At 49.8% G+C, this 27,720-nt stretch overlaps 8 protein-coding genes and 1 non-coding gene across 11 annotated transcripts; 6 read left to right on the top strand and 3 right to left on the bottom strand.

Annotated features, from left to right (window-relative positions):
• The first annotated feature begins 2,782 nt into the window (after nucleotides 1-2,782).
• Nucleotides 2,783-5,296, top strand: LOC9657766 (UDP-N-acetylmuramoyl-L-alanyl-D-glutamate--2,6-diaminopimelate ligase MurE homolog, chloroplastic). Its single transcript, XM_024661962.1, has 5 exons — nucleotides 2,783-4,484; nucleotides 4,550-4,666; nucleotides 4,728-4,903; nucleotides 4,955-5,100; nucleotides 5,156-5,296. The coding sequence occupies exons 1-5, from the start codon at nucleotides 2,789-2,791 to the stop codon at nucleotides 5,175-5,177; spliced, it is 2,157 nt and encodes a 718-aa protein (XP_024517730.1). The 5' UTR covers nucleotides 2,783-2,788; the 3' UTR covers nucleotides 5,178-5,296.
• Nucleotides 5,297-5,665: 369 nt separating this feature from the next.
• On the top strand, nucleotides 5,666-8,736 carry LOC9657765 (casein kinase I). The gene is made up of 15 exons (XM_024661963.1): nucleotides 5,666-5,970; nucleotides 6,025-6,065; nucleotides 6,128-6,197; nucleotides 6,263-6,411; nucleotides 6,468-6,563; nucleotides 6,614-6,684; nucleotides 6,729-6,790; nucleotides 6,851-6,914; nucleotides 6,964-7,048; nucleotides 7,115-7,241; nucleotides 7,306-7,388; nucleotides 7,456-7,510; nucleotides 7,596-7,735; nucleotides 7,903-8,142; nucleotides 8,549-8,736. The coding sequence occupies exons 1-15, from the start codon at nucleotides 5,895-5,897 to the stop codon at nucleotides 8,618-8,620; spliced, it is 1,431 nt and encodes a 476-aa protein (XP_024517731.1). The 5' UTR covers nucleotides 5,666-5,894; the 3' UTR covers nucleotides 8,621-8,736.
• Nucleotides 8,737-9,275: 539 nt separating this feature from the next.
• LOC9657764 lies at nucleotides 9,276-12,718 on the top strand. Of its 2 annotated transcripts, none has more exons than XM_002988103.2 (6): nucleotides 9,276-9,865; nucleotides 10,438-10,942; nucleotides 11,012-11,155; nucleotides 11,205-11,445; nucleotides 11,522-12,022; nucleotides 12,101-12,718. In XM_002988103.2, the coding sequence occupies exons 1-6, from the start codon at nucleotides 9,540-9,542 to the stop codon at nucleotides 12,571-12,573; spliced, it is 2,190 nt and encodes a 729-aa protein (XP_002988149.2). In that variant the 5' UTR covers nucleotides 9,276-9,539; the 3' UTR covers nucleotides 12,574-12,718. The 2 variants fall into 2 exon arrangements, with proteins under 2 accessions (XP_002988149.2, XP_024517729.1); XM_024661961.1 differs by having other exon boundaries at nucleotides 10,426-10,942.
• Nucleotides 12,719-12,835: 117 nt separating this feature from the next.
• LOC9657763 (enoyl-[acyl-carrier-protein] reductase [NADH] 1, chloroplastic) lies at nucleotides 12,836-14,931 on the top strand. Its single transcript, XM_024661964.1, has 11 exons — nucleotides 12,836-13,227; nucleotides 13,294-13,403; nucleotides 13,476-13,531; nucleotides 13,614-13,698; nucleotides 13,761-13,808; nucleotides 13,872-13,946; nucleotides 14,021-14,132; nucleotides 14,184-14,235; nucleotides 14,310-14,419; nucleotides 14,474-14,572; nucleotides 14,639-14,931. Exons 1-11 carry the CDS (start codon nucleotides 12,954-12,956, stop codon nucleotides 14,806-14,808), a joined length of 1,191 nt encoding a protein of 396 aa, XP_024517732.1. The 5' UTR covers nucleotides 12,836-12,953; the 3' UTR covers nucleotides 14,809-14,931.
• Nucleotides 14,932-15,470: 539 nt separating this feature from the next.
• On the bottom strand, nucleotides 15,471-15,555 carry TRNAM-CAU. The gene is given in 2 exon segments: nucleotides 15,471-15,506; nucleotides 15,518-15,555. It is a non-coding gene; the product is annotated as a tRNA-Met (tRNA).
• A 178-nt stretch (nucleotides 15,556-15,733) lies between these two features.
• Nucleotides 15,734-17,393, top strand: LOC9656790 (GDSL esterase/lipase At2g04570). The gene is made up of 7 exons (XM_024661897.1): nucleotides 15,734-15,750; nucleotides 15,812-15,888; nucleotides 15,965-16,210; nucleotides 16,268-16,386; nucleotides 16,452-16,688; nucleotides 16,766-17,024; nucleotides 17,093-17,393. The coding sequence occupies exons 2-7, from the start codon at nucleotides 15,885-15,887 to the stop codon at nucleotides 17,308-17,310; spliced, it is 1,083 nt and encodes a 360-aa protein (XP_024517665.1). The 5' UTR covers nucleotides 15,734-15,750; nucleotides 15,812-15,884; the 3' UTR covers nucleotides 17,311-17,393.
• Nucleotides 17,338-19,312, bottom strand: LOC112341570 (MAP7 domain-containing protein 1-like). 2 transcript variants are annotated; one of them, XM_024661895.1, is made up of 4 exons: nucleotides 18,079-19,312; nucleotides 17,785-18,007; nucleotides 17,639-17,718; nucleotides 17,338-17,567 (listed from the first exon to the last, which is right to left on the bottom strand). In XM_024661895.1, exons 1-4 carry the CDS (start codon nucleotides 19,231-19,233, stop codon nucleotides 17,460-17,462), a joined length of 1,566 nt encoding a protein of 521 aa, XP_024517663.1. In that variant the 5' UTR covers nucleotides 19,234-19,312; the 3' UTR covers nucleotides 17,338-17,459. The 2 variants fall into 2 exon arrangements, with proteins under 2 accessions (XP_024517663.1, XP_024517664.1); XM_024661896.1 differs by having other exon boundaries at nucleotides 17,785-18,004.
• Nucleotides 19,313-19,396: 84 nt separating this feature from the next.
• Nucleotides 19,397-22,712, bottom strand: LOC9657762 (putative lysine-specific demethylase JMJ16). The gene is made up of 11 exons (XM_024661894.1): nucleotides 22,458-22,712; nucleotides 22,348-22,383; nucleotides 22,204-22,287; nucleotides 21,730-22,122; nucleotides 21,451-21,669; nucleotides 21,234-21,395; nucleotides 20,810-21,169; nucleotides 20,107-20,752; nucleotides 19,954-20,057; nucleotides 19,707-19,901; nucleotides 19,397-19,658 (listed from the first exon to the last, which is right to left on the bottom strand). The coding sequence occupies exons 1-11, from the start codon at nucleotides 22,692-22,694 to the stop codon at nucleotides 19,422-19,424; spliced, it is 2,673 nt and encodes an 890-aa protein (XP_024517662.1). The 5' UTR covers nucleotides 22,695-22,712; the 3' UTR covers nucleotides 19,397-19,421.
• A 352-nt stretch (nucleotides 22,713-23,064) lies between these two features.
• On the top strand, nucleotides 23,065-23,603 carry LOC9657761 (probable RNA 3'-terminal phosphate cyclase-like protein). Its single transcript, XM_002988100.2, has 3 exons — nucleotides 23,065-23,078; nucleotides 23,145-23,328; nucleotides 23,394-23,603. Exons 2-3 carry the CDS (start codon nucleotides 23,275-23,277, stop codon nucleotides 23,601-23,603), a joined length of 264 nt encoding a protein of 87 aa, XP_002988146.2. The 5' UTR covers nucleotides 23,065-23,078; nucleotides 23,145-23,274.
• Nucleotides 23,604-27,720: the final 4,117 nt, after the last annotated feature.

The raw sequence follows: 27,720 nt of genomic DNA, 5'->3' as shown, positions 1-27,720 counted from the left end.
AGTGGGAGCACACAAAAATAGAGCTTGAGGAGTGACTTGCAAAGCCTCCTTCTTGTCGCATGTAGCGTCCATTTGATCCGTCAAACCTCTTGAGCTCGGTGCTCCACGGCAACTGACTTGTCCAACTGTGCTCTCTGATCCCTCGGTGCCTCAGCCTTCATCCTTCGGAGCTCCTCGTTCAGTCTCCCCAAAGCTTTCCTTTGCATTCGGCACGTCTCTCTCTCCTCGAGCGCCTTGAGCCCTGTGATCCTCTCCATCAGCTGCCATTTACTTGCTTCTCCAGGCTTGCCTTTGCGCTTCCAAACTCTGCCATCCTCTTCTCAACGTGCTCCTGGCCGAGAGCTCCACCTCGTGCAGCGGATTCGACTCCGTCAGCCATTATCCCCTGGGGTTCCTCTCCGAACACTTCCCTCATTCCACCAGATGACAGAGAACGTCTAGCATACTCTGTCTTATAGTCTCCGCAGCCATCTGAAACCCCGGTCATGAGCAGCTTCAGCTATATTGTCTTCTCGCCATCTTGCAGCCATCTGGCACTGGTTTACGTCATTCCTCACTACTATCATGGACAACCTTACCGGATCCAACTTCTGGATTTGACTCTTGAAAGTTGGCTTCTCCGATGCTAGAGTCCGAGCACTGGCCTCCAGTTGACCAATCCTTGCAGCCAACTTCTCGAGCTTGGAGACAACTTCATTTCTCGTTTCTTCGACGTGCTTAGAACAGTTTGCTCATGTTCTCTTCTCAGGTAAACCCAGGGTCTAGTCGTCTTAGAGTTCGCTCCAGCCCGGCCAATCATCTTCTCGCCATCATGGTTCCAACAAAACAACACTCATCGTTACTCCAACTCTCTACAACAAACACGGAAGTTATTAGCAAACGGCCATCTGGAATCTGGAAGGTATATCAAACTTACCTGTCTCCTCTTGAATTCGGCAACAAAATCTCTCCCCACACGATCATATAGTTTTTTTGCCTCCACGAAGACCACCTCACCGGACTGACTTCCACGGTTTCCTCTCACTTGGGATCCTATCCAGCATTTTCTGGAGCCTCATCATCTTCCGCGCTCGCTTGATCCTCTCTCGGTCGCTGGATTTGCCGTTGAGCTCCTTGTAAAGCTGCTCGGTGAGTCTGATCAGAATCCGGCGATTTGGATCGTGAATCAGCAGCAGCGGCAGGGGCTCTCTCGCCGTCTCAAAAACCCTAGACAAACATACAAAACAAAACCAAGCTGGATCACGACACGATCAAGCTCGAATCCCAGCCAGCAGCAACGATTTGGGAGTGGATTTGCTTACCCACCGGAGGAAATCGCGATCCACAGCACGCTCCAAGGGCCGCGACCCACTTGATCCTGCCCGGAGTGACGCCCTGGAACAGCAATCCCCGGTCAACACTTTGCATGTGCCACGCGTTGCCGGGCCTTCCTCTCCCGCCCCACGTGGCTTGGCCGCCTCCCATTGGCCGGGAGCAAACATCAGCGCGATTATTCTCAAACACGTGGTCAAAGAAATAACCCTTTTACAGTTACCCCCCCATCGGACGGCCCCGATTGGCCAGATCCGGCGGCCCACAAAGTTCGGCGTTTGCTCCTTATAGTAGTAGATGCTAATCAACATAATTTGTCTATGAAGAAGGTGTCGTGCTCCTGCTTGATCGCCATGCCAAAGTCCGCTCCAGGGGGCCACTCCACTTCGGGACTCGCCACTCGAGAATAAACAGCTTCTCCTTCCTTTCCTGCCCAGTCGAAGTCTAAAATACGCACCTCATACTCCGGCAGGCCGCCCTCAGTTTTCGCTCTCAGCATAACGTTGCACAGGCGCAAGTCTCCGTGCACAAAACCTTTCGAGTGGCCCGTGGCCGCAGCAGCAGCAATGCAGGACTTGATCTTGGCAAGATGATTTGTGTCTTTGCGAGCGCCTTCTACCACGTCCACTGCGGACACCCACCCAGCGTCACGAGAGGGGTACTCCATGCTTACCATCCACCAGTCCACGCCGATTTGCTTCACAGCTTTGAGCGCCGGTGCGTTGTGACCCCATGCCCGGTGAGCTTCCTCCGAGTAGCTCGATGCAAACTTGACTGCTTCCATCTCTCCGCTCGAGTTTCGAAACGTGCTGTCACGACGTTGTCACACCTTGCAGCCTCGTGATGAGTCTTTTGTGGCTCACTTCCTCCATAAAGATGCGAATGGCCCTCCAGATCCGTGAGCTGCTCAAAATTTCCATAGCACGTCATCACTGCGACGGGCTCGGCCCAAACTCTGTGCTTGCTCTCCAGAGACGCAGCGACGACATGCTGGAGCCGGCCTTCCACATTGATGGCGAACGCATAAGTTTGATACTTCCATGCCTCAAGTCCAGTGCGTCTCAAGTAATCCAGATTCTCGAAAAAAGGATTTCCACCAGTTCCCGACTGGGGTTTCCAGTCCAGGAAGAGAACTCCCACCCTGTTTGCCATCAGTATCCCATCGGCTTCCACTCCTCCTTTAAGGACCCGGTATGGTGTAGGACTCTCCCCGAGATAATCAGCCAAGAGCGTAGTTGTGATATTGTATACCGCGTCATGGTGCTCCGTCACGTACTCAGGATCGTCTAGTGCGTCCCAAAAGCTCTTGGCAAAGTTGATGTCCTTAGCTTCGATCTGGCCATGCTTGAGGTTGTAGGCGAGGAGAAAGGCTCATAGAGCAGCGTGACAGGCAGCTTGAGGGATTGGATGACTATTCTCCCGGATATTCTGGTAGATGCTGGAATATGACGTTAGCCCCTGGTTTAAACCTTCGTCCATGGCGTTGGCCGCATTTTCTTGCCCATTGCCGCTGTCTAGGGTTCTTGCGCAGCCTCGCGCGGGCTGGAATGGCGCCAGGGTTTGCTCCGATCGATCCGTGGCTGTGTGCGCGACCAGGAGCCGAGGGCGCAAGCCGCGACGAGGAGGCGATGGCGAGGGCGAGCACAGGTATGCGGATTCGGCAGGAAATGATCCGCCTGAGGCGGAGGGGCCCGAGGAGGCGTTCCAGCCGAGAAAGAATGGCGGACCGGATCAGGACAAGGCGGCGGTGAATGGCGTGGCGAACAGCTCGTCTATGTTCAACAAGCTCAAGGATTTGGGGGAGAGGTATGAAGCTTCTAAGGTTTCCAAGCGACGAGCAGCGAATGTGGTGGTGAAATCCTCGGAAGAATCCGATGGAAGTGAAGAGGAGGAAGCAAAGGATGAAAGTGCACAAGCATCCATACCAGAGGAGGCTCCGCCCCCACCAAAGGTGAAAGTTGACAAGGACGATCCATCTTTCAACTTGGAGCTTGGAGAGCTCCAGGAGAGTGTGATCAAGGAACCGAGATTCAAGATGACACTCACGGAGCTCCTGGACGAAGCCAAAGTCGTGCCATTGTCTGTGGAAGGAGACTTGGACGTGATCATCTCTGGAATCCATCACGACTCCCGTCAAGTAAACTCGGGCGACATGTTCGTGTGCTGCATTGGAGAAACATCCGACGGCCATAGCTTCGTTCCTCAAGCAGCCGAGCAGGGAGCCGTGGTTATCGTCGCCACCAAAGAAGTGGAGATCGGTGAGAGCGTCAAGGCAGTGGTGATAGTCAGTGACACGAACTCGATCCTGTCGGCTCTCGCTGGTGCTTTCTATGGACGTCCGTCGGAAAGTTTGGCCGTGGTTGGCATCACAGGTACCAATGGCAAAACGACTACGTCCTATCTTCTAAGAAGCATCTACGAGTCTATGGGACTAAAGACTGGTTTGATCGGTACCATATCTTACTCCATCCATGGAAAGCACAAGCAAGACGCTCCTCACACTACTCCCGACGCTGTTTATCTCCAGAAGTTGATGGCGACGATGGTTCATAACAGGACGGAGGTCTGCGTGATGGAGGTTTCGTCCCACGCTCTTGCTCAGGACCGGTGCAAGGAAATCGATTTCGACGTTGCGGTGTTTACGAATTTAACTCGGGATCATATGGACTACCACGAGAACGAGGACAGTTACAAGGAAGCCAAGGGAAAGCTTTTCGCCAGCATGGTCGACCCTGCGAGGCACAGGAAAGTCGTTAACATAGACGATCCAAATGCAGGCTACTTCGTTTCGCTGGGAAATCCGAAAGTGCCAGTGGTTACGTTCGGCATGGAAAAGTCTGCTGATGTGCATCCTCTCGACATCCAACTTACACTGTTCGAGACGAACGTTCTCGTCAAGACACCCCGAGGGAACATCGAGATATCGTCAGGCCTTTTGGGAAGACACAACGTGTACAACATTCTCGCGGCTGTTTCAGTGGGGATTGCTGTTGATGCTCCACTAGAAGATATTGTTCGCGGGATAGAAGAGGTGGACAGCGTTCCCGGAAGGGTCGAACTGGTGGACGAAGAACAGCCCTTCGCCGTCATCGTTGATTACGCGCACACTCCTGACGCTTTGTCTCGGCTTTTGGACACAGTACGAGAGTGTGGTCCACGGCGAATTATCACAGGTAAATTGTCTGCGCTGCGGAAAATTGTTTTCTTGTTCTAACTCTTGTGTGTTCTTGCCGTGCAGTTGTTGGCTGTGGAGGAGACAGAGATCGAGGAAAGCGACCAGTGATGGCTAAAATAGCTGCTGCAAAAAGCGAAGTTTGCATTTTTACTTCTGATAATCCGAGATCCGAGGACCCCCGTAAGTTTGAAGTTGTGCAAAGCGTGAGTTTGATCCACTTGTCTCTCTTTCTTTTCAACAGTGGAAATTCTGGACGACATGTTGGCTGGTGTCGGATGGTCGATGGACGAATATCTAAAGTGTGGCGAGAGGAGCTACTATCCTCCCATATGGAACGGCAACAGGGTGTTTGTCTACGATCTCCGAAAGATCGCCGTGCGAGCAGCGGTTGCCATGGGTGAAGAAGGGGACGCAGTGGTAAGCATCTACTCGTGTGAATGACGTGAAGTTGTGCGATGGTTCTTCCAGGTTATAGCGGGCAAAGGACACGAGAAGTATCAAATCATCGGCAAGGAGAGGAAGTATCACGACGACCGTGAAGAATGCAGGGAAGCGCTCTTGCATGTGGACATGCTTCACGCGTCCGGAATCGATACGAGTGAAATCCCATGGAAGTAAGTTTTGGAACTTTCGAATGCTTGCCTCTAACAATTTTGATTGTGATTCCAGGTTCCCGGGACACAAGCTATAGACAAGGTATGATTTTTACTTCGTTTTTCCGGTAAAAATGCAGTTTTGTATAAAGACAACAGCTAAACTATGTTCAAAGAAAGAATGGCAAAGAGATATCCTTTACTTCGATTTTTAGACAATATGTCTAAGTTAAAAAATGGTAAAGAGGAAAAATTTTGTGCCAACCTTTACTACAAAAAGAATGTGGAGAGACCATCGTGCTTGCGACATCCTTGAGCGATCAAGCGTTGTCTTCCCATAGCTGTATTGTATAATCGCTATCATATCCTATCCTAGAATCGAGCGTCGGATGCCTCCCCCACTTGGCAGGAATGCTGCCGTGCGATGCGAATATCAGCGTCCGGGTAACCGACAGCCGTAAGACAAGCCCGGCTTGGACGGACTGGATCACGCCAGCGAGGTGCTACGCTCGTGGGAATAACCGTCCATTGCCGACGCTACGTGGCCACATCACAGCTGTTGGTGCTTAACCCGGGTTAACCCACAGAGTCTCTTCCTTTCCTTTTTCGTTGTTTCTTGGTAGGGCGCGTTCTAGGGGATCACACCGGCGCCATCGAATTCGTGTCACAGGTGGATAGATCGCGTCCTGGTGCCTTGATCCGTGCGGCGCTGCGGCGATCGCCGGTGTCGATCAGGGTTTTCAGGGTTTTCAATCGGGCAATTTCTCTTCCCCGGGCCTCTACTGCTATGAGATCCTAGGGTCGCCAGATTTGGGATGGAGCCGCGCATAGGCAACAAGTATCGGCTCGGTCGAAAGATTGGAAGTGGATCTTTCGGTGAAATCTATCTAGGTAAGAGGGAAATTAGCAATGAGGGGTTTTGGGAGCTCAAGTGATGTGTGACAGGTACGAATATCCAAACAAACGAAGAAGTTGCGATCAAATTGGTTAGTGGCGATTATTTTCGAAGGTTTTGTCGAGAATGTGATCGAATTTTTGGGCATTGTAGGAAAGCGTCAAGACCAAACACCCGCAATTGCTATACGAGTCTAAGCTGTATAGAATCCTTCAGGGAGGAAGTGGGTTCCTACTCTCTTATTCTTATTTTTACATGCAAAGCTTACAAATTCTGGTTTTTCTGCAGCTGGAATACCTAACATAAGATGGTTTGGAATCGAAGGGGATTACAATGGTCTAGTTTTAGATCTGCTCGGCCCAAGTCTTGAGGATCTTTTCAATTTTTGTAACCGTAAGTTCTCGCTGAAGACCGTGCTCATGCTTGCGGATCAACTGGTACGTGTACTTTGTCGCCGGCGTGTTTAAAACTCACTTAATTTGAACTGGCACAGATAAACAGAGTGGAGTATGTGCACTCAAAGAGCTTTTTGCACCGGGATATTAAGCCAGATAACTTTCTTATGGGTCTTGGAAGGCGCGCAAATCAGGTTTGCGACTGTTTTTCCCGTGAGCATGTGAATCACGTAACTACTTCCAGGTGTATATTATCGACTTTGGTCTTGCCAAGAAGTACCGCGATCCATCTACACACCAGCACATCGCTTACAGGTAAAAAAGCTCGTCTTTGTTTCATTTTGTGACTGCTGCTGCAGAGAGAACAAGAACCTGACCGGAACTGCACGCTATGCGAGTATCAATACGCACCTCGGAATCGGTTAGTAAAATTATGACCGTTTGGATTCTGGTTTGGATTCTCAGCCCATTTAGATTGCAGAGCAAAGTAGAAGGGATGATCTCGAGTCTTTGGGCTACGTTCTCATGTATTTCCTTCGAAGCAGGTATGTGAAGTTCTCAGCGTGATTACTGATGACAGCTTTTGCCATTTAGTCTTCCATGGCAAGGACTCAAGGCTGGAACCAAGAAGCAGAAATACGAGAAGATAAGCGAGAGGAAGATGTCTACAACGATTGAGGTGCAATGTATTTGGCGCTTCCAGCGTCATTGCTAACATTTTTTTTTCCTTGTCTGCTATTTGCAGTCGTTGTGCAAGAGTTACCCTTCCGAATTTCACTCATATTTTCATTATTGTCGGTCGCTTCGATTTGACGACAAACCAGACTACGCGTATTTGAAGAGAATCTTTCGCGATCTATTTATTCGAGAAGGTTATTACTTTTACAGCATATTTCATGAGTACGCTCTAACAAGCAGCCTTTCTTATCTGAGCAGGTTTCCAATTCGATTACGTGTTTGATTGGACGATACTAAAATATCAACAAGCGCAAATGTCTAGTGGCCCCCCAAGAGGAATGGTTAGCGCTATGTCGTTTGTCTTTTACGACGTTATTTCTGATACAGTGCATGTTACGCCCTCTATAGGCTGGGCTCGTAGGCACGAGCAATGGTGCAACAATTGCTGCTGACAGGGTCCAAGGTAGACTAGTCTTTGAGCCCAGCCTGAAAACACATTTCTTTTTTATCTCCTCGTCGAAGGTTCGTTGACGGTTTCATGCATGCAGGCGTCCAAGATACCCATGATGCTCCTCGGAACTCGGATATCCCATGGAGACAAATAAATGGTACCGCAGCGACGTCCACGGTGGAGAACCCGAAGCACAAGAACTTGGAGCCTGACAGTGCGGCAGCAACCAAAGACAGCGTACGTTTCTCCCTTTTCTTCCCACCTGAGCCTGCAATGCATGAATGCTTGACAGTTTTTACGGCGATTCTGTTCGTTTGGTTCCTCATCTCCCTCTCGTTTTTTTCTCCTTTTCATGATTACTTGCAATGGGAATGAATAGAAAACTGTGTGTGGGATTTTTGCAGGGAGATGTGGTGGAAGATCAGACCCGACCACCCTTGGTTCGTCACATTGTACCAAAGAAACTGAACCCGCTTGATGCAGCCAAGTCGCGTTTCCTAGGTCCGCTTGATCCTGTACCCAAGTCACGACTGGTTGGTCCATCGGAAGCTCTAGCTAAAGCACGGTTCTTTGGTCCCCCTGTGTTTAGCCCAGCACCATTGCAGCGAAGCTCAGCTATCTCCTCAGTTGAGCCTAAGCGGATGGTATTTAATCGTCATCCGACTACGTGACCGGAGAGAGAGAGTGGTGAGAGGGAGGTGTGAGAGAGAGAGCTTGAGTTCTAGCAGTGAGGGGGAGGCGGGGGTTCTTCGTGGTTTTTTTTTTTTCTCTCTTCTTTCGTTTTTTTCTTCGTTGGGTGTTGTGGAACTCTCCCTCGCTCCCTCGCTCTCTCTCGGCGTATCTATCTTCCATCTTTCATCGCGATGGAGGCTGGCATGCGATGAGGAATAAGAGATGTCTCCATGGTTTGCTTTTGCTTTTGCTTTTACTTTCGACTGGTTTTGTTTTTGTCTTGCTTTTCTATCGTTGGTTTCTTGACTCCCATCGAGTGTGAGTGTTCCCTTCCTTCTCTCCCGAGTGTTACTGACTCTCTCGAGTGGACTTTTGCAGGGTCGCGATTTGAGCTATGGAAACTTTGGAAATAAGTCTGGTTCCTTCCGCGGTGGTGGCGCCAAGGAGTAAAAGCACAGTATAAGCGCAAGAGCGAGCAGCAGCAGCAGCGATCGATCGATCGATCAGTCATCAAAAAATCTCAGCAGCTCCGAGAAGGAGGACCACGAGAAAAAAAGAGAAAGAAACACTGGGAACGTACCACTGGGCTGCTGCTACGCTAAGAAAGCTATACAACCTCACAAACCAAGCCAGTGTACAAACAGGAACTCAAAGCTTGCTCTGGGTAAATAAGCTATCGATTTTCATGAAATTTTCATGATACTATCAGCGGCGTACTCATGTAAGGTAGGCTGTGGAGTATTCTCTGCGAAATTCCGTACCAGTATGTACGGCAGGCCATGGAATATTCTCTGCTCAAAGAGACAAACCCTAATATATCTCCTTTAGGTGGTTTTGTTTCTACGCTGCGCTGAATGAGACAAACCGTGGCTTTCAATCTTTTCTCCTCGTTTCGGACAACACCGCCCACTACCCAGAAGTCAATTCCCGGGCCAGGGTATATTCCATATGCCCGTACGCTCCGTACGGAAAATGTCAACACATGGAGCATATGCGCATATTCCCCGGCGCGCCGTACATGGCGCCATCACGTCCGCCCGTACGCCAGGTGTTGTAAATACGGCGTCCTCGAGTAGGATACCGGGGGATCTCTTCTGCGGCGTTTTGGCGTATAGGCCGCGGCGTTAGTGGGCGCCCAGAACACTCGCCGGGTCGGTGTTTTGGTGTCGGTCCTCTCTTTTTTTTTTTCCTCTCGTCCGAGGGAAAGAGAGCTTGGTTATGGCGAGCGCGCCGCGGCGCGCCCTAGCTAGCTACATTTGGATCCGCATGGCAGTGGGGCAGCGCTCGTGAGCTCCCCCTCTTCTTGTTCCTCCTCTTCACCCCATTCCTCTTCTCGCCATAGCTGGATTCTCGATCTCCGGGCACACAGATGCAGAGCCTTCGCAAAGATCGCGCCCGAAATATCGATCATTCCGGCCGCAAGGAGGCGAGCGATGAGGCGAGGGCCGAGGAGGACGCCGAGGACGCCGGATGCGTGGTTCTTGAGGAAGATCCCGAGGAGGAAGAGGAGGATGTGTCGCCGGCGGTGAGCGAGGCGACGCAGCTGCCGGCTTGCGAGGTGGAGCTGGGCGGCGGCGAGCAGGAGGAGCTCGGGAGTGGAATCAACAGCGGCGGCAGCGGCCCTAGCATGGGATTTCCCTACTTCGTCCAGAAGAAGGTCTCGTTTCGGACGCAGGAGCTCATCCACTGGGATAGGTAAGCGCGTTTTCGATCCGCCACTCGTCCTCCTCCTCCTCCTCCGCGCATTGCATTCATTCTGATCGTCTTGATCCGGCCTCGCGATATTTCGTGCCCTTGCATTGATTCATTGCTCGCGTGCGTGTTCTTGCTTCTTGGATGGATCACAGGGCTTTCCAATTTGGGAAATATCGTTCCAATCCTTTCTGGGACAATGCTGCATTAGTTTTTTTTTTTTTTTTTTTGTTGGTACGCTGTGGCTGTGTGTGTGTGTTTGGAATGTTTTTTTTTTTTGCTCCTCCCTGTGTTGTTTTTTTTTTCGGGTGCTTTGCTTTTGGGTCGTGCCTTGATCATGTTGACGAGTGTGGGGAAGTTTTGGGCTGCTGTGGGTGTTTAGACGTTTCTTCGTTCTTCCCATGATCATGGGTTTTTGTTGTTCTTCTCGTCGTTAAGATGATCATGGGTTTCTCCGTCTTCCATTTTCGATGATCATGGATTTCTGTTTTTGTTCTTTCCATCGTTAAGATGATCATGGGTCTTTCCTTCTTTGATATTCCACTGCGGTAACAAGAGTACAGACGGAATTGCAGGCCCAGCGAGGAGATGGACATCACGCGAATGCTGCGAGCAACACGGCCAGCTTTGTTGGGCGGCGAAGAGCGCCAGAACAAGGACTGGACTTACTACCCCGGTAGCACTTCCAGGCATCCACGGTCCGAGAGCCCGCCTCTCCAGGCGGTGGCCTCCGGCGGTCAGCATTCGGAGAGCAGTGCTGCCTACGTCCTCTGGCCGCCGGCTCGGATAAATGGAACCGCGGAGGAGCGAGCCGCTTATTTTAGTGGGCTTCAGAAAGATGCGGAGATGGACACGCAGCAGCGGGTGCCCAGCGGCCAGCAAGCCTCCACTCTGCTAGATTTGATGACCATTCGGGCCTTCCACAGCAAAGTTTTACGCCGCTACAGCCTTGGAACAGCGCTCGGGTTCCGGACGCGAGCTGGGGTGCTGACCAACATCCCGGCTATCATTGTCTTTGTGGCTCGCAAGGTCCACAAGCAATGGCTTCTCGACGTCCAGAGACTGCCGACTGCTCTCGAGGTAACTAGTGCATGTAAAACCGCTCTCGGCTTCTTAACTCGCTGGTGAAGTAACAGTTTCTCTACTCAGGGGCCTGGGGGAGTTTGGTGTGATGTAGATGTGGTTGAATTCTCGTACTATGGCGCTTCGACCGTGACACCAAAGGAGCAAATTTACTCCGAGCTGGTCGAAGGGTTGCGTGGTAACGATCCGTGCATTGGCTCCGGATCACAGGTATGGACTGAGCTTTATTGCGTCCCTGACTTTGAACTACCTACAACAGGTAGCAAGTCAAGAGACTTATGGTACGCTAGGTGCTATAGTTCGAAGTCAGACGGGTGCAAGGCAAGTTGGTTTCCTGACAAACAGGCACGTAGCTGTCGACTTAGATTACCCAAACCAAAAGATGTTTCATCCTCTGCCGCCAAACCTTGGACCAGGGGTATACCTCGGCGCAGTAGAAAGGGCGACGTCCTTCATCACCGACGATCTGTGGTATGGCATTTTCGCTGGCATGAATCCAGGTGAGCTTTGTTGATGACTCCGTTTCAAAGCTTGAAGCACTTACGTTTCGTTTTTTCTTGATTTCCGCTGCTCTAGAGACGTTTGTGCGAGCGGACGGGGCTTTCATTCCGTTTGCGGAATCATTTGATACAAGCAAAGTGTCGGTCAGAGTTCACAGCCTGGGGGAGCTGGGGGAAGTTTTCCGAGTGGATCTCCAGGCACCAATCGAGTCCATTGTGGGGCAACACGTGGTCAAGGTGGGGAGGAGCTCCGGGCTTACAAAAGGCATTATCATGGCGTATGCGGTCGAATACAATGATGAGAAAGGCATCTGCTTTTTCACGGACTTTCTTATCGTGGGGGAGAACAAGCAGGCATTCGATCTAGAAGGGGACAGTGGCAGCTTAATATCCATGACGTGGGAACGGTGTGAGAATCCCAGGCCAGTGGGAATCATCTGGGGTGGCACAGCAAACAGGGGGCGTTTGAAGCTGCGAAGCGGGCACGGGCCCGAGAACTGGACAAGTGGCGTCGACTTGGGCCGTTTGCTTGACTTGCTACAACTGGACTTGATAACCACCGAGACGTCCTTGCAAGGTGACATTTTTCCAGAAGAAAAAGAAGTTTTTCTTCCTCTTGCTGGTGTTCTTACGTTTTTACGTGTTTGCGGCACAGACGCTCTGGAAGAACAACGGCGGTGGGGGTCGTCAATCGCGGTGGGAGCAACCGGGGTGCCAGACGCGTCTCCAAAGGATTACTCCAAGATGGATATGATGCTGGCACCGCACGAGAGGTTGCGTTCTTCGGGGAATTTGATCGAGCCGGGCTCGTCACAGGGACCGGTGGAGTTGGGAGCAGCAGCGCCACGGCATTCTCCGATAGCTGTCTCTCGTCACGCTGCTCCTCTAGCGTCCAAAGCTAACAAGAACATCGATCTCCAGATACGGCTGCCGGTTCCTCCCTTTGAGATCGGGCTGGCGTTGGCATCAACTTCTCCACCGGAAGGCGGCGATGGTGGAGGATCGTCGGCAGCCACGGGAGGAACAGGATGGGGGGATCCAAAGAAGAACTTAAGCGAGGATGTCTCCTTGAACTTAAATCTCTTCGATCGTGATCCCAAGCGGCGACGCTCTGGCCCGAGTCCGTGATCGATCGAGATACGATACCAAAGGGAAAGAATGCATTGGATTAGATCATCTGGAAGAACTTCTATGAGCTAGAAGAACTTCTCCCCGAGAATTCTCTGTGGCATTATTTTTTTTAGGATGGGAAAAGAGAGTAGTTTATAGCAAAGGTGGAATTGTTTGGACCGTGGATGGGAAGGGACGGTGGAGCGTGTCCTTGAGCGTGTTATTTAAATGCTAGGGACACCGGGACATTTGCACTGGGGCTTTGCCAAGGACACCACATTGAGCTCTCCGTTTGCATGCTCTTTGGTGTGTGTTTGTATATGCGCGTCTAGGTTTTCCTTGGCAGCGGCTTCGCGATCGATCGAGCAGCTCCCGGGATTTCGCGCTTCGATCCAGCAATGGCGTCGCTGATTGCAGGTAGTGGAATGCTCGCGGTCGCGCGCGGCACCTCGTCCACGTCCGTCGCTTCGCTCGTCGCTCCCGATGCTGCCAGATCCGTCGTCTCCTTCAATGCCAGGCCTTTCGAGAGGAGCGGTGCGCTCTCGGCACTGAAAAGCAGCGGATTTTGCAGCTCCAGCGTGAGGAATAGTGCTAAGAGCGGTGTCGTCATGGCGTCGGCGGGATCGAATGGAACGGGGGCTGGAGTTCCGGGACTGGCTATCGATCTTACGGGTATTTCTTCTTTCATGCATGCATTGTGAATTTTCCTTTTGTTGCTCGTGTTTCTGTCGCATGCAGGGAAGAGGGCATTTATCGCTGGAGTGGCCGATGATCAAGGATATGGATGGGCGATTGCCAAAACGCTTGCTTCTGCCGGGGCTGAAATTCTCTTGGGAACCTGGGTTCCGGTAATTCATGACTTCGTGTTTCTTGTTTAGCTCTCTTTCAACTGTTGGGTGCTAACTTTTCTATTCTTTTAGGCTCTCAATATCTTTGAAACCAGCTTGAGGAGAGGAAAATTCGATGAGTCGAGACAGTAAGTTTTTGCGTTTTCTTTGTTTTTTTCCCCTTTTTTTTTTTTCCTTTTGGTAGAAGTAGTGACCCTTTCCGGTTTTTAGATTGCCAAATGGATCCTTGTTCGAGATCTCGAAAGTGTACCCCCTGGATGCAGTCTTTGACTGCCCTGAAGACGTTCCGGATGAGGTGAGTTGTTATTTTAATTGCTGCCATGATAGCTGTTTACTCTACCTTGTGGCATGCACCAGATAAAAAACAACAAGAGATATGCCGGAGCTTCTGCCTGGACCGTCACGGTACGAAAAAGCTTTATTGCTTGAATCGAAGCGATTTTGTTCTCGCAATGTTGCCGCCTGCAGGAAGTGGTGGACAGCGTGAAAAAAGACTTTGGCAGCATTGATATTCTCGTTCATTCTCTTGCGAATGGTCCAGAAGTAAGAGATTCAGATTCCTCTAATCCTGATCGTCGATTTCTTTTGTTCATCGTGGTTCCTTGTTTCGATCTCAGGTGTCGAAGCCTCTTCTAGAGACTTCGAGGAAAGGATACCTCGCGGCTAGCTCCGCATCAGCGTATTCACATGTCTCTCTCCTCAGACATTTTGCTCCAATTATGAATCAAGGCAAGTGTTTTCCTTTCTTGCAGATTTCCAATCGTTTTTTTATCATTATAGGCGGCTCAGTCATTTCTTTGACGTACATGGCATCTGAAAAAACCATTCCCGGGTAACTACACTACCGTTGTCTTTGGTTTCTTCTCTCTTTGGCTCGACTGCGCATAATGTGGTGACATGTAACAGTTACGGTGGAGGGATGAGCTCGGCCAAGGCAGCTCTAGAAAGTGACACACGGGTTCTCGCGTTCGAAGCCGGAAGGAAATACAAGATCAGGGTCAACACAATCTCAGCAGGTAAAATCTTACAAATCTATTAAAGCTGTGGCTCATGCATGACATGCTTTTCAGGTCCCTTGAAAAGCAGAGCTGCCAAGGCAATCGGATTCATTGAGAAGATGATCGATTACTCCAAGGCAAACTCTCCCCTGCAAAGAGATCTCGAAGCTGGTGCGTTAAAAACTTTGGCTTGGCTTGCTTGGTTTGCTTACTTCGCTATATACTCTTTTCGCACAGATGATATTGGAAACGCAGCCACTTTCCTCGCCTCGCCACTTGCGTCGGCCATCTCCGGAACCGTGTTCTACGTAGACAATGGGCTTCACACAATGGGAATGGCGCTCGACAGCCGAGCTCTTGGCGAGATCCAAGAGGCAGCGGCTCCCGCCGAGAAGGTATCCGCGTAGGCGATATGATCTTCGTTTACGCTCTCGCTCCAAAATAACTCTAGCTTCTATCATTATAACACGCGACAGTTTTGTTCTTTCTCTTGCTCGAGATAATCAATCAAAAGGGCAGAATTTTTGTTCTATAGTTCTATCAAAGAGAGAAGAAACTAGCTTCACAGATTGATACTCCGTGTAGAGAGCACTCGCTCTTGACCATTTGCGTCTAGTTTGCGCAGGCGTGGCATCCTGGCACAGCCTTCCAAGCATTGCAGATGATGAAATGGTAACCTGAAGTAACCAAGGATTTGCTAATTTCTACCCAAAACTTCTTAATGGCATAAGAAAGTTAAATATACCTTTACAGATGTTGTGAGTGAAATTCTTATAAATGGTCGAAAGTGTGATTAAGTGACTAAAGTAAAAGGAAAATTTCGTCACTTACAATTTAGTATCGAAATAAAAGACTCAAATCGCAATATGGATCACTCTCTAGCTGATAACAATGCGTGGACACCAAAAACATCATCACAAACAAGGTAAAAACAGCCATTTGATATCAAGCTATCCTCTGAGATCTCGAAATCTCCACAATATGCTTTTAACCTGTGATCAAAAGAAAAGAACAATAAGTTAGCTTCTACAAAGAACTGTAACCAAATGTAAAAACCAAAAGTAGCTTTTGGGGTGAGAGAGGCTCGAACTCTCGACCTCAGGATAACTCAGAAGCTATGAGACCTACGCGCTAGCCAACTGCGCCACCACCCCAATTGTGAGTCCCTGTGATATTTTCTTTTGATGAACTGGGAAAGATGACACCCCCTCTTTCTTGCGAGGAAGGAAAAGAAAGTGGTCACGCTCTTTCCATTTTCTTTGGCTGGGTATCGTCAAGGTGGATTTAGGTCGAGGGAGAGCGCTTTGAAAGAGCCATGACAAAATCCGGTAGCCGCGAGGCAGCTCCTGGTAAAATCAAAGCTTAGTTTTTGTGTTATAGTCTAGCATACATTTGTCGTTGCAACAACAGCAGCTTTAAATCCATCGACAAGGAGTGGTGCTTGTGATCTTGCCGCAAGCGCCGACTGTGAATCGGATGATCCATGGGTGAGCTCCAAAGTTTGAAACACACAAGAAAAAATCTCTCTTTTCTTTGATCCTCTCTTTTGGATTTGTTTGTTAGGAAGAATGGCAATGGCTGGCGGAGCTCTTGCCTTGGTTTTCCTTGCGCTGCTCCCCAGAGGCTCGTGCCAGAATGACTCGCAAACTCCCGCATTGTTCGTGTTTGGAGACTCGCTGGTGGACGCCGGGAACAACAACTACTTGAACACTTTCTCCCGGGCAAACTTCCCACCTTTCGGGATGAACTTCGACCAGCACCGAGCTACGGGGAGATTCACCGACGGGAGGCTCATACCCGACTACATAGGTGATGGTGAATTCATCCTTTTTTCACAAGAAAAATCTGATCTTTTCGTCTCTGAAGCTTCGTTTTTGAATCTTCCATTCCCTCCTCCTTACCTGGGAGCTGGAGGAAACGTTCTTCAAGGAGCAAACTTTGGATCCGGAGGCGCAGGGATCCACAACAGTACTGGGGCTGGCATGGTGAGATCTTTTTGCAATTCCGTCATCTTTGCGTGACGAATGGTTTTATATTTTTTTTCTTCCAGGGAGATCACGCTCCCTTGTATAGACAAATCGAGTACTTCCGGGAGGCAAAGGAAGCGCTCGACTCGTCACTGGGAGCTTACAACTCGTCCCTGCTCGTCTCCAAGTCCATCTTCTACATCTCCATTGGCAACAACGACTTCGCAAACAATTACTACAGGAACCCCACGCTCCAGAGAAACTACACTCTCGACCAGTTCGAGGACCTCCTCATCTCCATCCTTCGTCGCCAGATCAAAGTCAGTGACACTCTCTCACTCTCCTTCTTTCATCTTTTCTAGAGAGCTTTGATGTTACAACTCTATGATCCATCCAGGAACTCTATGGCTTGAACGCTCGCAAGTTCGTCATCTCTTCGGTGGCCGCGCTGGGATGCAATCCAATGTCGCTCTACATCTACAGGCTCGAGACGCCCGGCCAGTGCGCCAGTGACTACGACGGTGCCGCGCGAAGCTACAACCGCAAACTCCACGCCATGGTCGAGGAGCTCCGCCTCACGCTCATCGAGAGTCATATGGTTTACGCCAATCTCTACGAGATCATGACCGCAACCATCAAAAACGGCACTGCTCACGGTAAAGATCTCCATCTCTCACGCAAAGTTCTTCGCAAAAAAACCATTTTTTGTCTTCGCTTTTGCAAGGATTCTCGAATGTTAACACGCCGTGCTGCCCTTTCGGGAGCTACTTCGAGTGTTTCATGTTTGCTCCGACTTGCACCAACGCGTCCGAGCACGTTTTCTGGGATTTGTTCCACCCGACTGGAAGATTCAACCACTTGGCTGCGCGGAGATTTTGGTTCGCTGCTCCAAATGGCTCCGATGTGTGGCCTTTCAACATCCACCACCTCTCCAAACTTTAGAGGATCTTGTCCACCATGTTGAGCAAAGATAAAAACCATCTTTTTCTTACAGAAAAAATGTTTGTTTGATTGGTTTTCCTGTACACTATTCTCAACTGTGTGTGGAACTCGTAGTGTCTGTGAGTAAAACTCTTACGGGTTTGATCTCGTCAGTCGAGGACGATAACTTCATCTTTCACTGAGATTGGGCCCTTCTCGCGTAGAAGTCCACGATTGTGTGGATTCCATGGTCGGAAAGAGCCTTCCACGCACGCGTGCTATGGGACAACAAGGAGCGAGAGAGATAAAGAGAAATCACAATTGGAAAAACAACCAGACAAACTTCTACCTTGAGCCAAAAGAAAAACTCGCGTAGTAGTCGAAGCTGGCTCTTTGGATCCACAGCCACCTTGAGAGCCGCTGCAAAATCTGGTAAAAAGAACGTAAGTCCCAGAGTTGAGAAACAAAGTGGGAGACAATGCTGTTGTTTCTCACCTGGATGATGATCGAGGTAAGACAGGCCCTCCTTGCCATTCGGAAACTGGCAGCTGCGCTGGCCACGGAGATCACGCGAGCGAATGATCGGCTTTTGAAGCCTAACGCTCTTGAACTTCTCTCGCAACTCCTGCGGGCAGAAAGGCCGGGAGAGCTCCTTGCGAAGCTTGTCACGAAACTCGTCCGCGTCTTGAGAAGTGCTATATTTGTTCACCGCAACCTGCTAGAGAGGGATAGAGACCAAGAACTTTAGTCGGACAAAGAAAATCTGGGAAAAGGAAGGGAAGAACTCACGAGGCTCCCGTCCGAGGACGAAGAATCCGACTGGTTGCCATTTTTCTCCTTGGACTCTTCCTGTTGTTCCTCCTCCGCCTCACCGGGACCAAAAGCGGGATCGTCCCACCTTCTATCAAACGCCTTGTGAACTGGAAAGTAAGAAGGCCTTGTTCGTTCTCGTCTTCCTCGAGCAGCAGCGGCAGCAGCGACGTTCCTCTCGTCCTCGAGCTTTTTCTTTCGTTCCAGCTCCTCCACTCTGGATTTCTTGTAGTTGAGCTCCTGCTGCGCTTCCTCCACCTTTTGCCTGAGATTCTCGAGCATCCGCTGGCCTTCCTCCACCTCACACCGCATTTGCACGAGCTCGTCAACCTCCACTTTGACGTAAGGCTTCTTCTCCTCCACTGGAGCTCGATCGCGAGCACCAGCAGCCGTGATCTTCTTCTTCTTCCTCTTCTTTCCCATCCCTGGGACTCGCTGCCTCTCGTTGATCTCCCGGATCATGTCCTCCAGCATCGACCTTTTCTTTGCCGATTTTTTCATCGTCGCCCCCAAGTTCTTCCTCGCGGAAACTTTGCTGGGAGAAACTCTCGCTTCTTCCTCTTTGTAAATCGTTCGAGCTTGCTTTGCAACCGGAGGAGGCGGAGGAGGAGGCGGAGGAGGAGGAGAAGGAGGAGGAGGACGAGGGGGAAGAGCGTCCCTGGCCTCCGATTTCTCCCTCGAGCTTCCCTTGGATTTCTCAGGCTTTTCGCGGCGACTGGTTTTCTTGCCCTCTCGATCCAAATGCTCCTTCCAGACTGGAGTTCTGGCGCCACAGCCCTCGGACAGGCAAGCGCGCAGCGGCGTTCCAGCATCATCCTCAAGCTCTCGCTGCCGCTTCTCCATCATGCGCCGCTTCTTCCTGGCCATCTCCCCCGCCGACGATGCAAAGGGATCAAACCTCTCAATGCCGCGGATTTTGGCACGCAGCCGGTACCCCGATCGGACCCTCTCATCGCCGCCGCAGCTCCTCACGCATCTCCTCCTCCTCCCCTCGCCTTGATCCGATGCATCCGAGATGATGCACACCTCGATCTCCGGGGACTTTCGCTTCCTTTCTGCTAGAACCCCCATGCTCACCGATGACGAGCCCTCCATGGACGATCCCATCCACGAAGCGTCCTCCTCCCATGCCATCGCTGTGCCCTAAAATGGTTAAACCCCCGTACGTTGCAAGTATTATCCCGCGAATAAACCCACGAACAATGCCAGGAATCATCCGTGCACGCATATACCACGAATAATCATTCCGTATTCCGTACACGAATATCCGACGAATCATTATTTCGTATGCGACGAATAATTTAAAGGTGTTCCATTCCACTTTATTTCCTGACCGATCTTTCCAGGAGGCCTTCGAGAACGTCAGCCAGCGCTTGAAAGCATTGCTTCCACATATCTTTCCCCCACTCAGCGCCCAAGACTTTGTGTAGCGCCCATAGCTCGTCCTTGTCTCCCTTTAGGAATAGATTTCTCAGTAGCGCGAGAGAATCTAGTTCCGTCGAGAAAGTTTTCTCCCAGTAAGCTCGGCATACGTGCCTCTTATCCAGCGCTTCCACTACCTGAGAACGAACGAGTGTGAGAGGAGAGCTTTCGATCAATCAAAATACCTTTTTGATCGCGGGGTCGCTCAAGCCAAACATGGCGATGCCGCTTATTTCTTCCACCGGCCTTTCTCGGGGAACGCTGAAATTTCCCAGCTTCCGCTTTGAGTGTATCTCGAAGTTGAGCCGCCGCTGGATGGCTCGCCAGCAGAGATCAGCCGACACGTCCACGAAAGTGTGCGGCGAATTCTCGAGTGATACCTGTGAGAATTCAACTCGGGCTTAGTAGTGTCGCATAGGCAGTGTGTCTCACCTTGAAATATGGCTCCTCGGCACCACAGTCGACGATCTCGGATACATAATGCGATGGCTGGGACAAGTTCAAGAAGTTGTAATAAAGAACTCGGCTCTTGAAGCCTGCCGAGAGGAAGTGAGAACAAGCAAAACAAGAACTCGAGTGATTTACCTGGAGGAAAGATCGAAGCTTTACTGCACCAGCCTGCTGCCGACAGTGTCCCCACGTCGAGAAGTTCTAGCTTGAGGGCCGGCGTTGCGATTTCTACAGGCTCCTCCAAAACATTCTTTTCGTCTTCAACCTCTTTCTTCACGAAGTTTGTTTCGTAGTCGTCATCGTCGCTGAGAACCACAAGAGGACAGTCTTTTCCCGGCGTTGCCTTGACTTTCGAGTCCATCGCTTTCTTTTCGGAACTACTTCCCGAGTCCTTGTTACATCGAGCCGAAGCGACTGAGGCGATGTGCTTGGAAGGAACTGACATTACTGAGCCGCCGCCACTGGCATCCACAAGGCACTCGCCTTTCTCCGTTATGTCTTTCAGCAGCTTCTCCAGTGCCGTCTGGAAGCCGTATAGCTCTGAGAGATCATACCGGTAAAGACCGTACTTGCTTTCTTTCGGACACTTGCACAACAAGTCGACGTGCTCCAAACACGCGAACCGTCCGGGGCTACAGTCGCAGGAGACTGCGGACAAATGCAAGTCATAGTGACAGTGCAAACATTCCCTTTCTTCTGTATGATCAAAGTCAGCGTCCATTTTCCGGGACTTGATATCGTCCCGCCAAGTTCTTCTAGAGTGCTCCGTTTGGATCCTTGCCTGCAATTCTCTCGACAGTGAGATCAAAACAAAAACGAACAAAGAGCAGATACTCACCTTACATGCTTTCATCAGCGTGCTCAGTCGGTCGACATCTTCTAGTGTTTGCCGCCAGAAAGGAGCCCTGACGCCATCAGTCTTGGCTGCGTCTATGCAAGCCTTAACCGCTGCGAAGAGCAGTTTGTCGTGAGAAACAGTCGTTTTCCGCCGGAACTTTTGGTAGAGCTCGACAGCGGCTTGCCCGTGGACAAGCCAGTCCATCGGAGCAAAGTTAACCGCTTCAGCACAATTGAAACCCGTGCTAAAACCACAGTGATATGCCCGTGGAAACGTAACTACAAAGTCACCAGGACGCTGTACTGCTCTATAAACGGGAACTTTCTCGTCTTTGAGAATTGATGGCGAGAACTGTGTTACCTGTTAGTTTTTCAAATTTGATTACAGATTAGAAAGCAATGCGCTTGAATAGAGAAGAACTTACCAGCTTCTGCAAAAGATCTGGCTGGTCCATGAACAAATCTGGCAGGTGTCTCTTCATGGTGTCCTCCAGCATGGTTGCAGAGCCTCTCGGAACTCCGTACCAAACTTTCTCCCCTCCAAAATGCAAATAATTTATGGAGTAGAGAAAGTGATCCTCGACATGCTGCAATGCAAACTCGATATTTTCACATAAACAAAAACGATAGAAGCTCACTCACCCAGCAAAACGAGGACAGGCTCATGCCGATGTAAACCCACGGGACAACTACTCCTGAAATCTCTGCGTCTTCGAAACAAAGCATCGATCCGGGGGCTCTTGCAAAGTTATTAAGGTTCCAGCCTGACTTCTCGTAAGCACCATTTTGTACAGGTTCTGGTTTGGGCTTAGGAAATCCAGTCCCAACCTTTGCTGTATCCAAATCAGCACCATAAATTACCTGTTCACCCGAGTTTAGCAGGATGACAAAAACGAACGAAAGAAAAGAAAGAGACACTACCTCGACTTGCTCTGTCGGACACTCCACGATACGCCAGTACTCCCCTTCAAAATCCTCCACGGTGGTCGCCGTCAGCTCTTCGTCAGTTGTAAAATAGCTCTTCATGAAGGCCTCTGCGTACGCTCTGAACTCTGGGAGCGACATAGCAGGCCCTGCCTGGAATCCAAAGGGCACTGGAGACGACGAGGAGGAATCACTGCTACACTGCTGCATTCTTTTCTGCAACTTGTGTATCTTCTGCTTGCGAACGGTAAACTTCACCGTCCCAGAACGAGCTTCATCTTCCAGAGCGCACGGAGGACGCCACGATCGCGGAGGAACAATGCGGCAAATGCCATAAGGCTCTGCGTCCTGACGAATGCTGCTGATATACTTGATCGGATCAGAGAATTCCTGTCACCAACGAAGTTAGTTAGTCATGGTGAAACCTTCGATCACATTGTTTTGTACGAGTCTATAAAGAACAAAACTTACATCCTTGTCCGGGTAAAAAGCTGGAGCCTCCGGCAAAAGAGGGACGTGACCCTCGTATGGCCGCCATTTCGCTCTCGCCCGAGGCTGGATATGAAAAACGCATTCTAAAAGCTCGCGAGAAGAAAAAAGATTCTAGAAAGTTACCATGCCATCGTCGTCGGGAACCACAGCAACAGGGAGCTGCAACGAAAAGAAAGAAAATTTCTCTTTTTCTCTTTTCCCAGATCAAAAAATTCGCGAAGACACAAACGAACCTCGTCCTCGATGCTAGAGGCATTCTTGGCAGTATCAACATCGCCGGCGGGGCTCTCTTGGATGCAAAACCCTCCCTTCCACGCGCTCTGCTTCATCGCCTCCGCGAATTGCACCGGCTCGTCCTCGTCGTCCTCGTCGCACACCAATCGCTTCCTTTTGGGCGTCATCCTCCTGAGCGAAATCTTGTTGCCCTGGGCAGCATTTGCATCAGCGCCCTTGGCGCTAGGCACCGACATCCAAGAACCCTAAAACAATCTTTAACATATTGTATACGCCCTAGGGTTTTGACATTATCATTTTATTATGCTCTATACGGATAGAGATTACCCAGGAAGCGCTTAAAGCGCGACCAGCTTCTGAGCCGGCGTTCAAAAATACCAACAAAAGACGTACTTAGGGTAAGTTTATAAATATGTCTGACTACTTGTATTAAAAGTTTTTTATATCGTTTTTGTTAAAATATGTCTCTTGATCATGTATATTTAGTTATGATGATACGAGTACTTGCCCAGCAAATGTTGGGTGATTTACAAAGAGGTGGACGCGCTAGAAATATGTTTCTTACCTGAACTCAAGCACTCGTCAGTTACTGATCACTATACTGGTTCGGAGTCCGGGAAGTAAGTTCCATGATTTTGTGCTGCAAAGTAAACTTTTTTCATCTTGCTTCCTTTGTCATGACACAGATCTCCGGGCTATGGGATCTCACTGGTGGCAGAAACGACCACTAGCTGCATTTTAAGCTCCAAGTGCGTGGCTACGCATTCAGGAGCATCCGAGCTCCAGCTTCCAGAGGACCTGGGGACGCAAGCAGCCATGTCCTTGCTACAGGAGATAAAGCTGGGAGGAGTTGTAGATTCAACTCACCAGGTATCTATCTGTGAAGCTAGAAAGGAAAGAAGGCGATCTCACAAACTTTCCTGTTTGCCATACAGGGGTTGCTGTTCATCCTCTGTGCTCTGTGCCCGGAAGATGTTTCCAAAGTCAGGGTCGGTAAGCTCTCTTCTTACGGTATCAAGACGCTGCAACACATCAAAGAATTCATGGGAGTGCAGTTTAGTATCAAGCCTGACCCAGTGACAGGCACGGTTCTACTTACGTGCATTGGAAGTGGCTTCCAAAATCTCTACAGGAAAGTTTCATGAGTCACTAGGGCCATAGCTCTAATGAAAGGAAACTGAATCAGTTACATGGAACTTTTTCTTACCACGCTAGAAGCCATTGGTCTTTTCCAGCAGCAGCGCGTCCACCCTCCTTGATGTGCACAGCGATTCTAGCTGCGGCCTCAAACTCCAGCCAGCCATGGAGCCCTAGGGGTGCATGGCATAACACCTGTCACCACACCCTCTTCCCTTCCCAGCCACATGTGCATCCCGCCCATTGGCCACCACAACATTGAACCAATATTCCCGCTAACCATGGCCACCGGCCCTGGCCCGAGCCTGGGCTGGCCTCCCCTTGCCGACAACCATGGCTTCCGAGGCTGCCCCAGGCCTGGGATCGGACGGCTGCGGGGGTGTGGGTTCTTCGTTCTTATTATTATAGATATTCGACTATCCTAGAGTTATTTTTGTTCACCGTACCTTCTGCATATCTCTTCACTTACAATTGGTAAGTGCTTCTTAGTGTTCTCTTTCTCAGGTTCCGGTTGATCGAGATGTTGCTTGCTTCCTTATAGGTGGAGCAAGCTGCAATATATTTCCTGGTCTCAAAATCACCAGCCCAATCAGCATCACAAAATCCACAAAAGCTAGCATCTAGGATAGAAGAGTAAGTGAGGACAAAGAACCAAGTCTCTTGAATATAGCGCCTGCCAATGTGCCTCAGAAAACTTGGCAACAATGCCACTGCATCTGGATGAGTGCAGACCAATAAATAAACCATGGCAGCTCGATAAGGAAAATGTTGCATGGCTTCACAATCAACTGGAACTTCTGGAGACTGATCAAAGGAGAGATGAAGATTAATCAGGTGTCAAAACTGGAGTAGAATCCTGCATCTGAAAGGGTTGTAAAACCTCGTGAGTGTATTGCTGCTGAAATAGATAAAGAGAGCCACGAACTCTATCTCATCGCGAAATATGAAGGCTGAGACAATACTGAACCTCGCCTATATTATCCATCTCAAACTGAGATGTGATCTCTGATTTAATCTCATGAAGAAAGACAGATTGTTGGTGTGAGGATATAGTACATCCGAGATCACCGTACGGCTGAGACACGTGGTGACACGTGGTGGATCTGGAGAGTCACGACTCTCACCTCTGTATGTATAGTGATGACGATATCTGAGCGATAGAGTTTTTCTCTTCTTCCTTGGTTTACAACATGGTATCGGAGGTCAGGGATTAAATCTTGGGCTGAATGGAGGAGGAAGAGGAGGAAGATGACGAGCCCCTTGATCTGGAGCGGCTGTGAATTGCAAATATCAAGATGGAGATTTTCTTGTTTATTTTGTCTTGTGCAGGCAACCCTAAAATGGAGGCGGTTCTTGATCGAGACTGGCCTGGATTTGAATTGGAAGGGTTGTGGCATTGCTTGCTACCGCTGGAGACGATCTGATGCCCTTGCTGCTACAAGGGAAGGGTTCCTTGGGCTGGAGATTTTCTGATGCTGCCAAGAGGCTTCTGTTCTTCCTGGGAATTGCTGTGCGCAAGGGCCTTGAGGCTGATGGAGAGATCACATTTGAGTGGGCGGACATGGAACAAGATGCTGGTTCCTGACGGGTCCTGATACAAGCTGGGCTGTGTGCAAGCTTGGGTACCTTGGAACATGCTGCTACTCTTGTTCAACACCACAAGATGCTGCTTTCATGAGCTCAGCTTTTCTTGGCTGAGTGGGGGGAGTGAGATAGGTTTCCCAGTGGTTTAGCATTAGTTTCTTTTTTCTGATCCAGCCTTCGCATGCTGATCTCGGCTGAGTGGGGGTGTGAGGATGTAGTACATCTGAGATCACCGTGAGATCACCGTACGGCTGAGACACGTGGTGACACGTGGTGGATCTGGAGAATCACGACTCTCACCTCTGTATGTATAGCGATGACGATATCTGAGTGATAGAGTTTTTCTCTTCTTCCTTGGTTTACAACAGTTGGAGTCTAAGATTAAATCATCAACGTAAAGAGCCAATATCATGAGCAAGTCACCAAAGCATTTGTAATAAACATTTTGATCAGCTGCATTCAATAGAGAATAGAAAGCTATCCATCTTGGTGAACCAAGCTTAGGGAGATTGCTTTAAACTGTATAAGGATTTGATAAGTTTACACACTTTCCTTGGCGCTTTAGGAAATCCCTCAGGCTGGGAAATAAAAACCTCTTCATCTAAATCGCCATGGAGAAATACTGTACACACATCCATCTGATGGATTTCCCAGTTGTGCTGCACTGCCAATGCTAGCGAGAGTAAGTCTCGGTGAAGTTGAACAATCTGTGTAAAGCCTGCGAATAATTTGATTGTTAGAATTGCACTTCACATGAAAGAGCCATTTCGTACTTGTAATTTTCCAATCTGCTGGCTTGGAAACCAAAACTCAAGTGTTGCTGTGCATTAAAGAGTTGTACTCAGAGTCCATGGCTGCTCTCCAAGCAGAGGTATGTGGACTTGATAATGCTTCATCAACTGACTGTGGCTCAGGAATAGTTTCAGCAAAATAACATCAAGTAGAATTAGACTTGAATAGCTGTTAAGTTTCCTAGGCGGGCCAACTGAGAAGTGGACGGCCAGAACAGGGATGTCCAATAATAGTGCATCCAAAAGTATCACTTTGAGATTGAGGCTGATCACCATCATCATGGGGTGGAATAGGCAGTGGTGGCGGCGGACGTGAATTTATAAGTGGCGGTGGTACTGGAACTGGAACATCTGCTATTGGATAGCCATCAACATGTTGCAAGGGTTGATTGTTCAGGCTGCTTGAAAGGAAATATATCTTCAATCACATGAACATAAAGAACTCTACATCTCTATAACCAACAAATTTGTGAAAAACTCTAAGGGTCAATATGGAGCTTTCACTGCAAAAGCAGCAGTTGGGAGCCAATTCCTCAAATATGCAGTAGTCACTAACGCCTCCCCAAAGTGATGGTAGGCAAAAACGTCTCTCTTGTGCTTCATGAGACGAACATCAACTTTGTGAAAAAAGTCATCAATACTCCCATGTCACATAGATCTGAGTGGATGAGCTGCAACAGGAAAAGGATAGTGATAGGCCTCGCAATCAACTAAACCATCATGCCGGTCCAAGTCATAAGCAGTAACGAGGTGTTTCTTGACCAGGGCTGGTGTACATGTTGAAAGCAGCAGTGCCACAGCACCTCTTGTCAAATTTGGGAAGCTTGCTTCCATAGATAGACTCGACGCCTTTTCCGAACCATAAATAGGAAAGCTACCAAGGGCAAGCGGTGCAAGTATGGACCACCAAGCGCTTCTCAAGGTACTGTGGTCGACCGTTCCCCGCCGAAAGTATGCCACGGGAGGCGAGGTTGATGCAAGCAAATTCGCCATGCCCGCCTCCTTGCGAGTGGAGGGCGCTGGAGATCTCGCCCTCCCTCTCTCCAACGATGGCTTTCTCAAGCTCAAGGCCGTGTCGCAGCAAGCACCCTATGGAAAGGGCGAGGAAACTTTGCTCGACACCGACGTCCGCCGCGCATGGCAAGTGGAGGCATCCAAGGTGAGTTGCCCCCAAACCCCAGACTTTTTTTCAAAGGTGGTACTCGACATGGCTGTTCCCGCGATGGAGGTGCTGGGGATCGATGCAGCTGCGCTTGGCTTGGACGTGAGACTGTATAAGCTGCTACTGTATGAGCAAGGTGGCCACTTCAAGTCTCACAGGGATACAGAGAAGGAAGTTGGCATGTTTGCGACGATGATCTTGCAGCTTCCAACGCAGTCCGGGCACGAGGGTGGCAATCTGACGATTCGTCACGGGAGGAAGAAGAGTGTCACTTTTGATTTCTCTGGCGCTGCTTCGAGGACGGGGTACTTTCAGACGGCTTTTTTCTGCGACTGCATGCACAAGCTGGCTGAAGTGACAAGTGGAACAAGGCTCTGCCTAGTGTTTAGCCTGGTACGGAGCAACGCAAAGTTTGTGGATGTGGATCCTCGCAAGGTTCCACACTACTTGTCAGCTCTCGGGAGCGTTCAAAGCCAGCTGAAGGAATGGGCCGAGGAAGTGAAAGGCACCTCGTCACCAATCCTCGCGATTCCGCTGGGTCACAAGTACTCGAAAAACAGCTTGAGCTTTGCGGGGCTCAAGGGACAC

The sequence above is a fragment of the Selaginella moellendorffii genome, unplaced genomic scaffold (assembly GCF_000143415.4).
Source record: "Selaginella moellendorffii unplaced genomic scaffold, v1.0 SELMOscaffold_86, whole genome shotgun sequence".
Classification (NCBI taxonomy): domain Eukaryota; kingdom Viridiplantae; phylum Streptophyta; class Lycopodiopsida; order Selaginellales; family Selaginellaceae; genus Selaginella; species Selaginella moellendorffii.
Note: the sequence above shows the minus strand (reverse complement) of the source record. Positions and strands in the feature narration are given on the sequence as shown.

Excerpts from the sequence above, each read along its gene's own strand:
- LOC9657762 (XM_024661894.1), bottom strand. The coding sequence starts at position 22,694 with ATGTCGGTGCCTAGCGCCAAGGGCGCTGATGCAAATGCTGCCCAGGGC. Across the intron at positions 22,384-22,457 it reads CCTCTAGCATCGAGGACGAG|CTCCCTGTTGCTGTGGTTCC; the intron begins GTTCGTTTGTGT and ends TTTTCGTTGCAG. Across the intron at positions 21,670-21,729 it reads GTCCGACAGAGCAAGTCGAG|GTAATTTATGGTGCTGATTT; the intron begins GTAGTGTCTCTT and ends TCGGGTGAACAG.
- LOC9657766 (XM_024661962.1), top strand. The coding sequence starts at position 2,789 with ATGGCGTTGGCCGCATTTTCTTGCCCATTGCCGCTGTCTAGGGTTCTT. Across the intron at positions 4,667-4,727 it reads TCCGAGATCCGAGGACCCCC|TGGAAATTCTGGACGACATG; the intron begins GTAAGTTTGAAG and ends TCTTTTCAACAG. Across the intron at positions 4,904-4,954 it reads GTGAAGAAGGGGACGCAGTG|GTTATAGCGGGCAAAGGACA; the intron begins GTAAGCATCTAC and ends TGGTTCTTCCAG.
- LOC9656790 (XM_024661897.1), top strand. Across the intron at positions 16,211-16,267 it reads GCTCATACCCGACTACATAG|CTTCGTTTTTGAATCTTCCA; the intron begins GTGATGGTGAAT and ends TCGTCTCTGAAG. Across the intron at positions 17,025-17,092 it reads CAAAAACGGCACTGCTCACG|GATTCTCGAATGTTAACACG; the intron begins GTAAAGATCTCC and ends CGCTTTTGCAAG.
- LOC9657761 (XM_002988100.2), top strand. The coding sequence starts at position 23,275 with ATGTCCTTGCTACAGGAGATAAAGCTGGGAGGAGTTGTAGATTCAACT. Across the intron at positions 23,329-23,393 it reads TTGTAGATTCAACTCACCAG|GGGTTGCTGTTCATCCTCTG; the intron begins GTATCTATCTGT and ends TTTGCCATACAG.
- LOC9657764 (XM_024661961.1), top strand. The coding sequence starts at position 9,540 with ATGCAGAGCCTTCGCAAAGATCGCGCCCGAAATATCGATCATTCCGGC. Across the intron at positions 9,866-10,425 it reads GAGCTCATCCACTGGGATAG|ACGGAATTGCAGGCCCAGCG; the intron begins GTAAGCGCGTTT and ends ACAAGAGTACAG. Across the intron at positions 11,156-11,204 it reads GCATTGGCTCCGGATCACAG|GTAGCAAGTCAAGAGACTTA; the intron begins GTATGGACTGAG and ends TACCTACAACAG.
- LOC9657763 (XM_024661964.1), top strand. The coding sequence starts at position 12,954 with ATGGCGTCGCTGATTGCAGGTAGTGGAATGCTCGCGGTCGCGCGCGGC. Across the intron at positions 13,404-13,475 it reads TCTTGGGAACCTGGGTTCCG|GCTCTCAATATCTTTGAAAC; the intron begins GTAATTCATGAC and ends CTATTCTTTTAG. Across the intron at positions 13,532-13,613 it reads AAATTCGATGAGTCGAGACA|ATTGCCAAATGGATCCTTGT; the intron begins GTAAGTTTTTGC and ends TCCGGTTTTTAG.
- LOC9657765 (XM_024661963.1), top strand. The coding sequence starts at position 5,895 with ATGGAGCCGCGCATAGGCAACAAGTATCGGCTCGGTCGAAAGATTGGA. Across the intron at positions 7,049-7,114 it reads AGATGTCTACAACGATTGAG|TCGTTGTGCAAGAGTTACCC; the intron begins GTGCAATGTATT and ends TGCTATTTGCAG. Across the intron at positions 8,143-8,548 it reads CAGTTGAGCCTAAGCGGATG|GGTCGCGATTTGAGCTATGG; the intron begins GTATTTAATCGT and ends GGACTTTTGCAG.
- LOC112341570 (XM_024661895.1), bottom strand. The coding sequence starts at position 19,233 with ATGGCATGGGAGGAGGACGCTTCGTGGATGGGATCGTCCATGGAGGGC. Across the intron at positions 17,719-17,784 it reads TTACCTCGATCATCATCCAG|ATTTTGCAGCGGCTCTCAAG; the intron begins GTGAGAAACAAC and ends TCTTTTTACCAG. Across the intron at positions 17,568-17,638 it reads AGTTTTTCTTTTGGCTCAAG|CACGCGTGCGTGGAAGGCTC; the intron begins GTAGAAGTTTGT and ends GTTGTCCCATAG.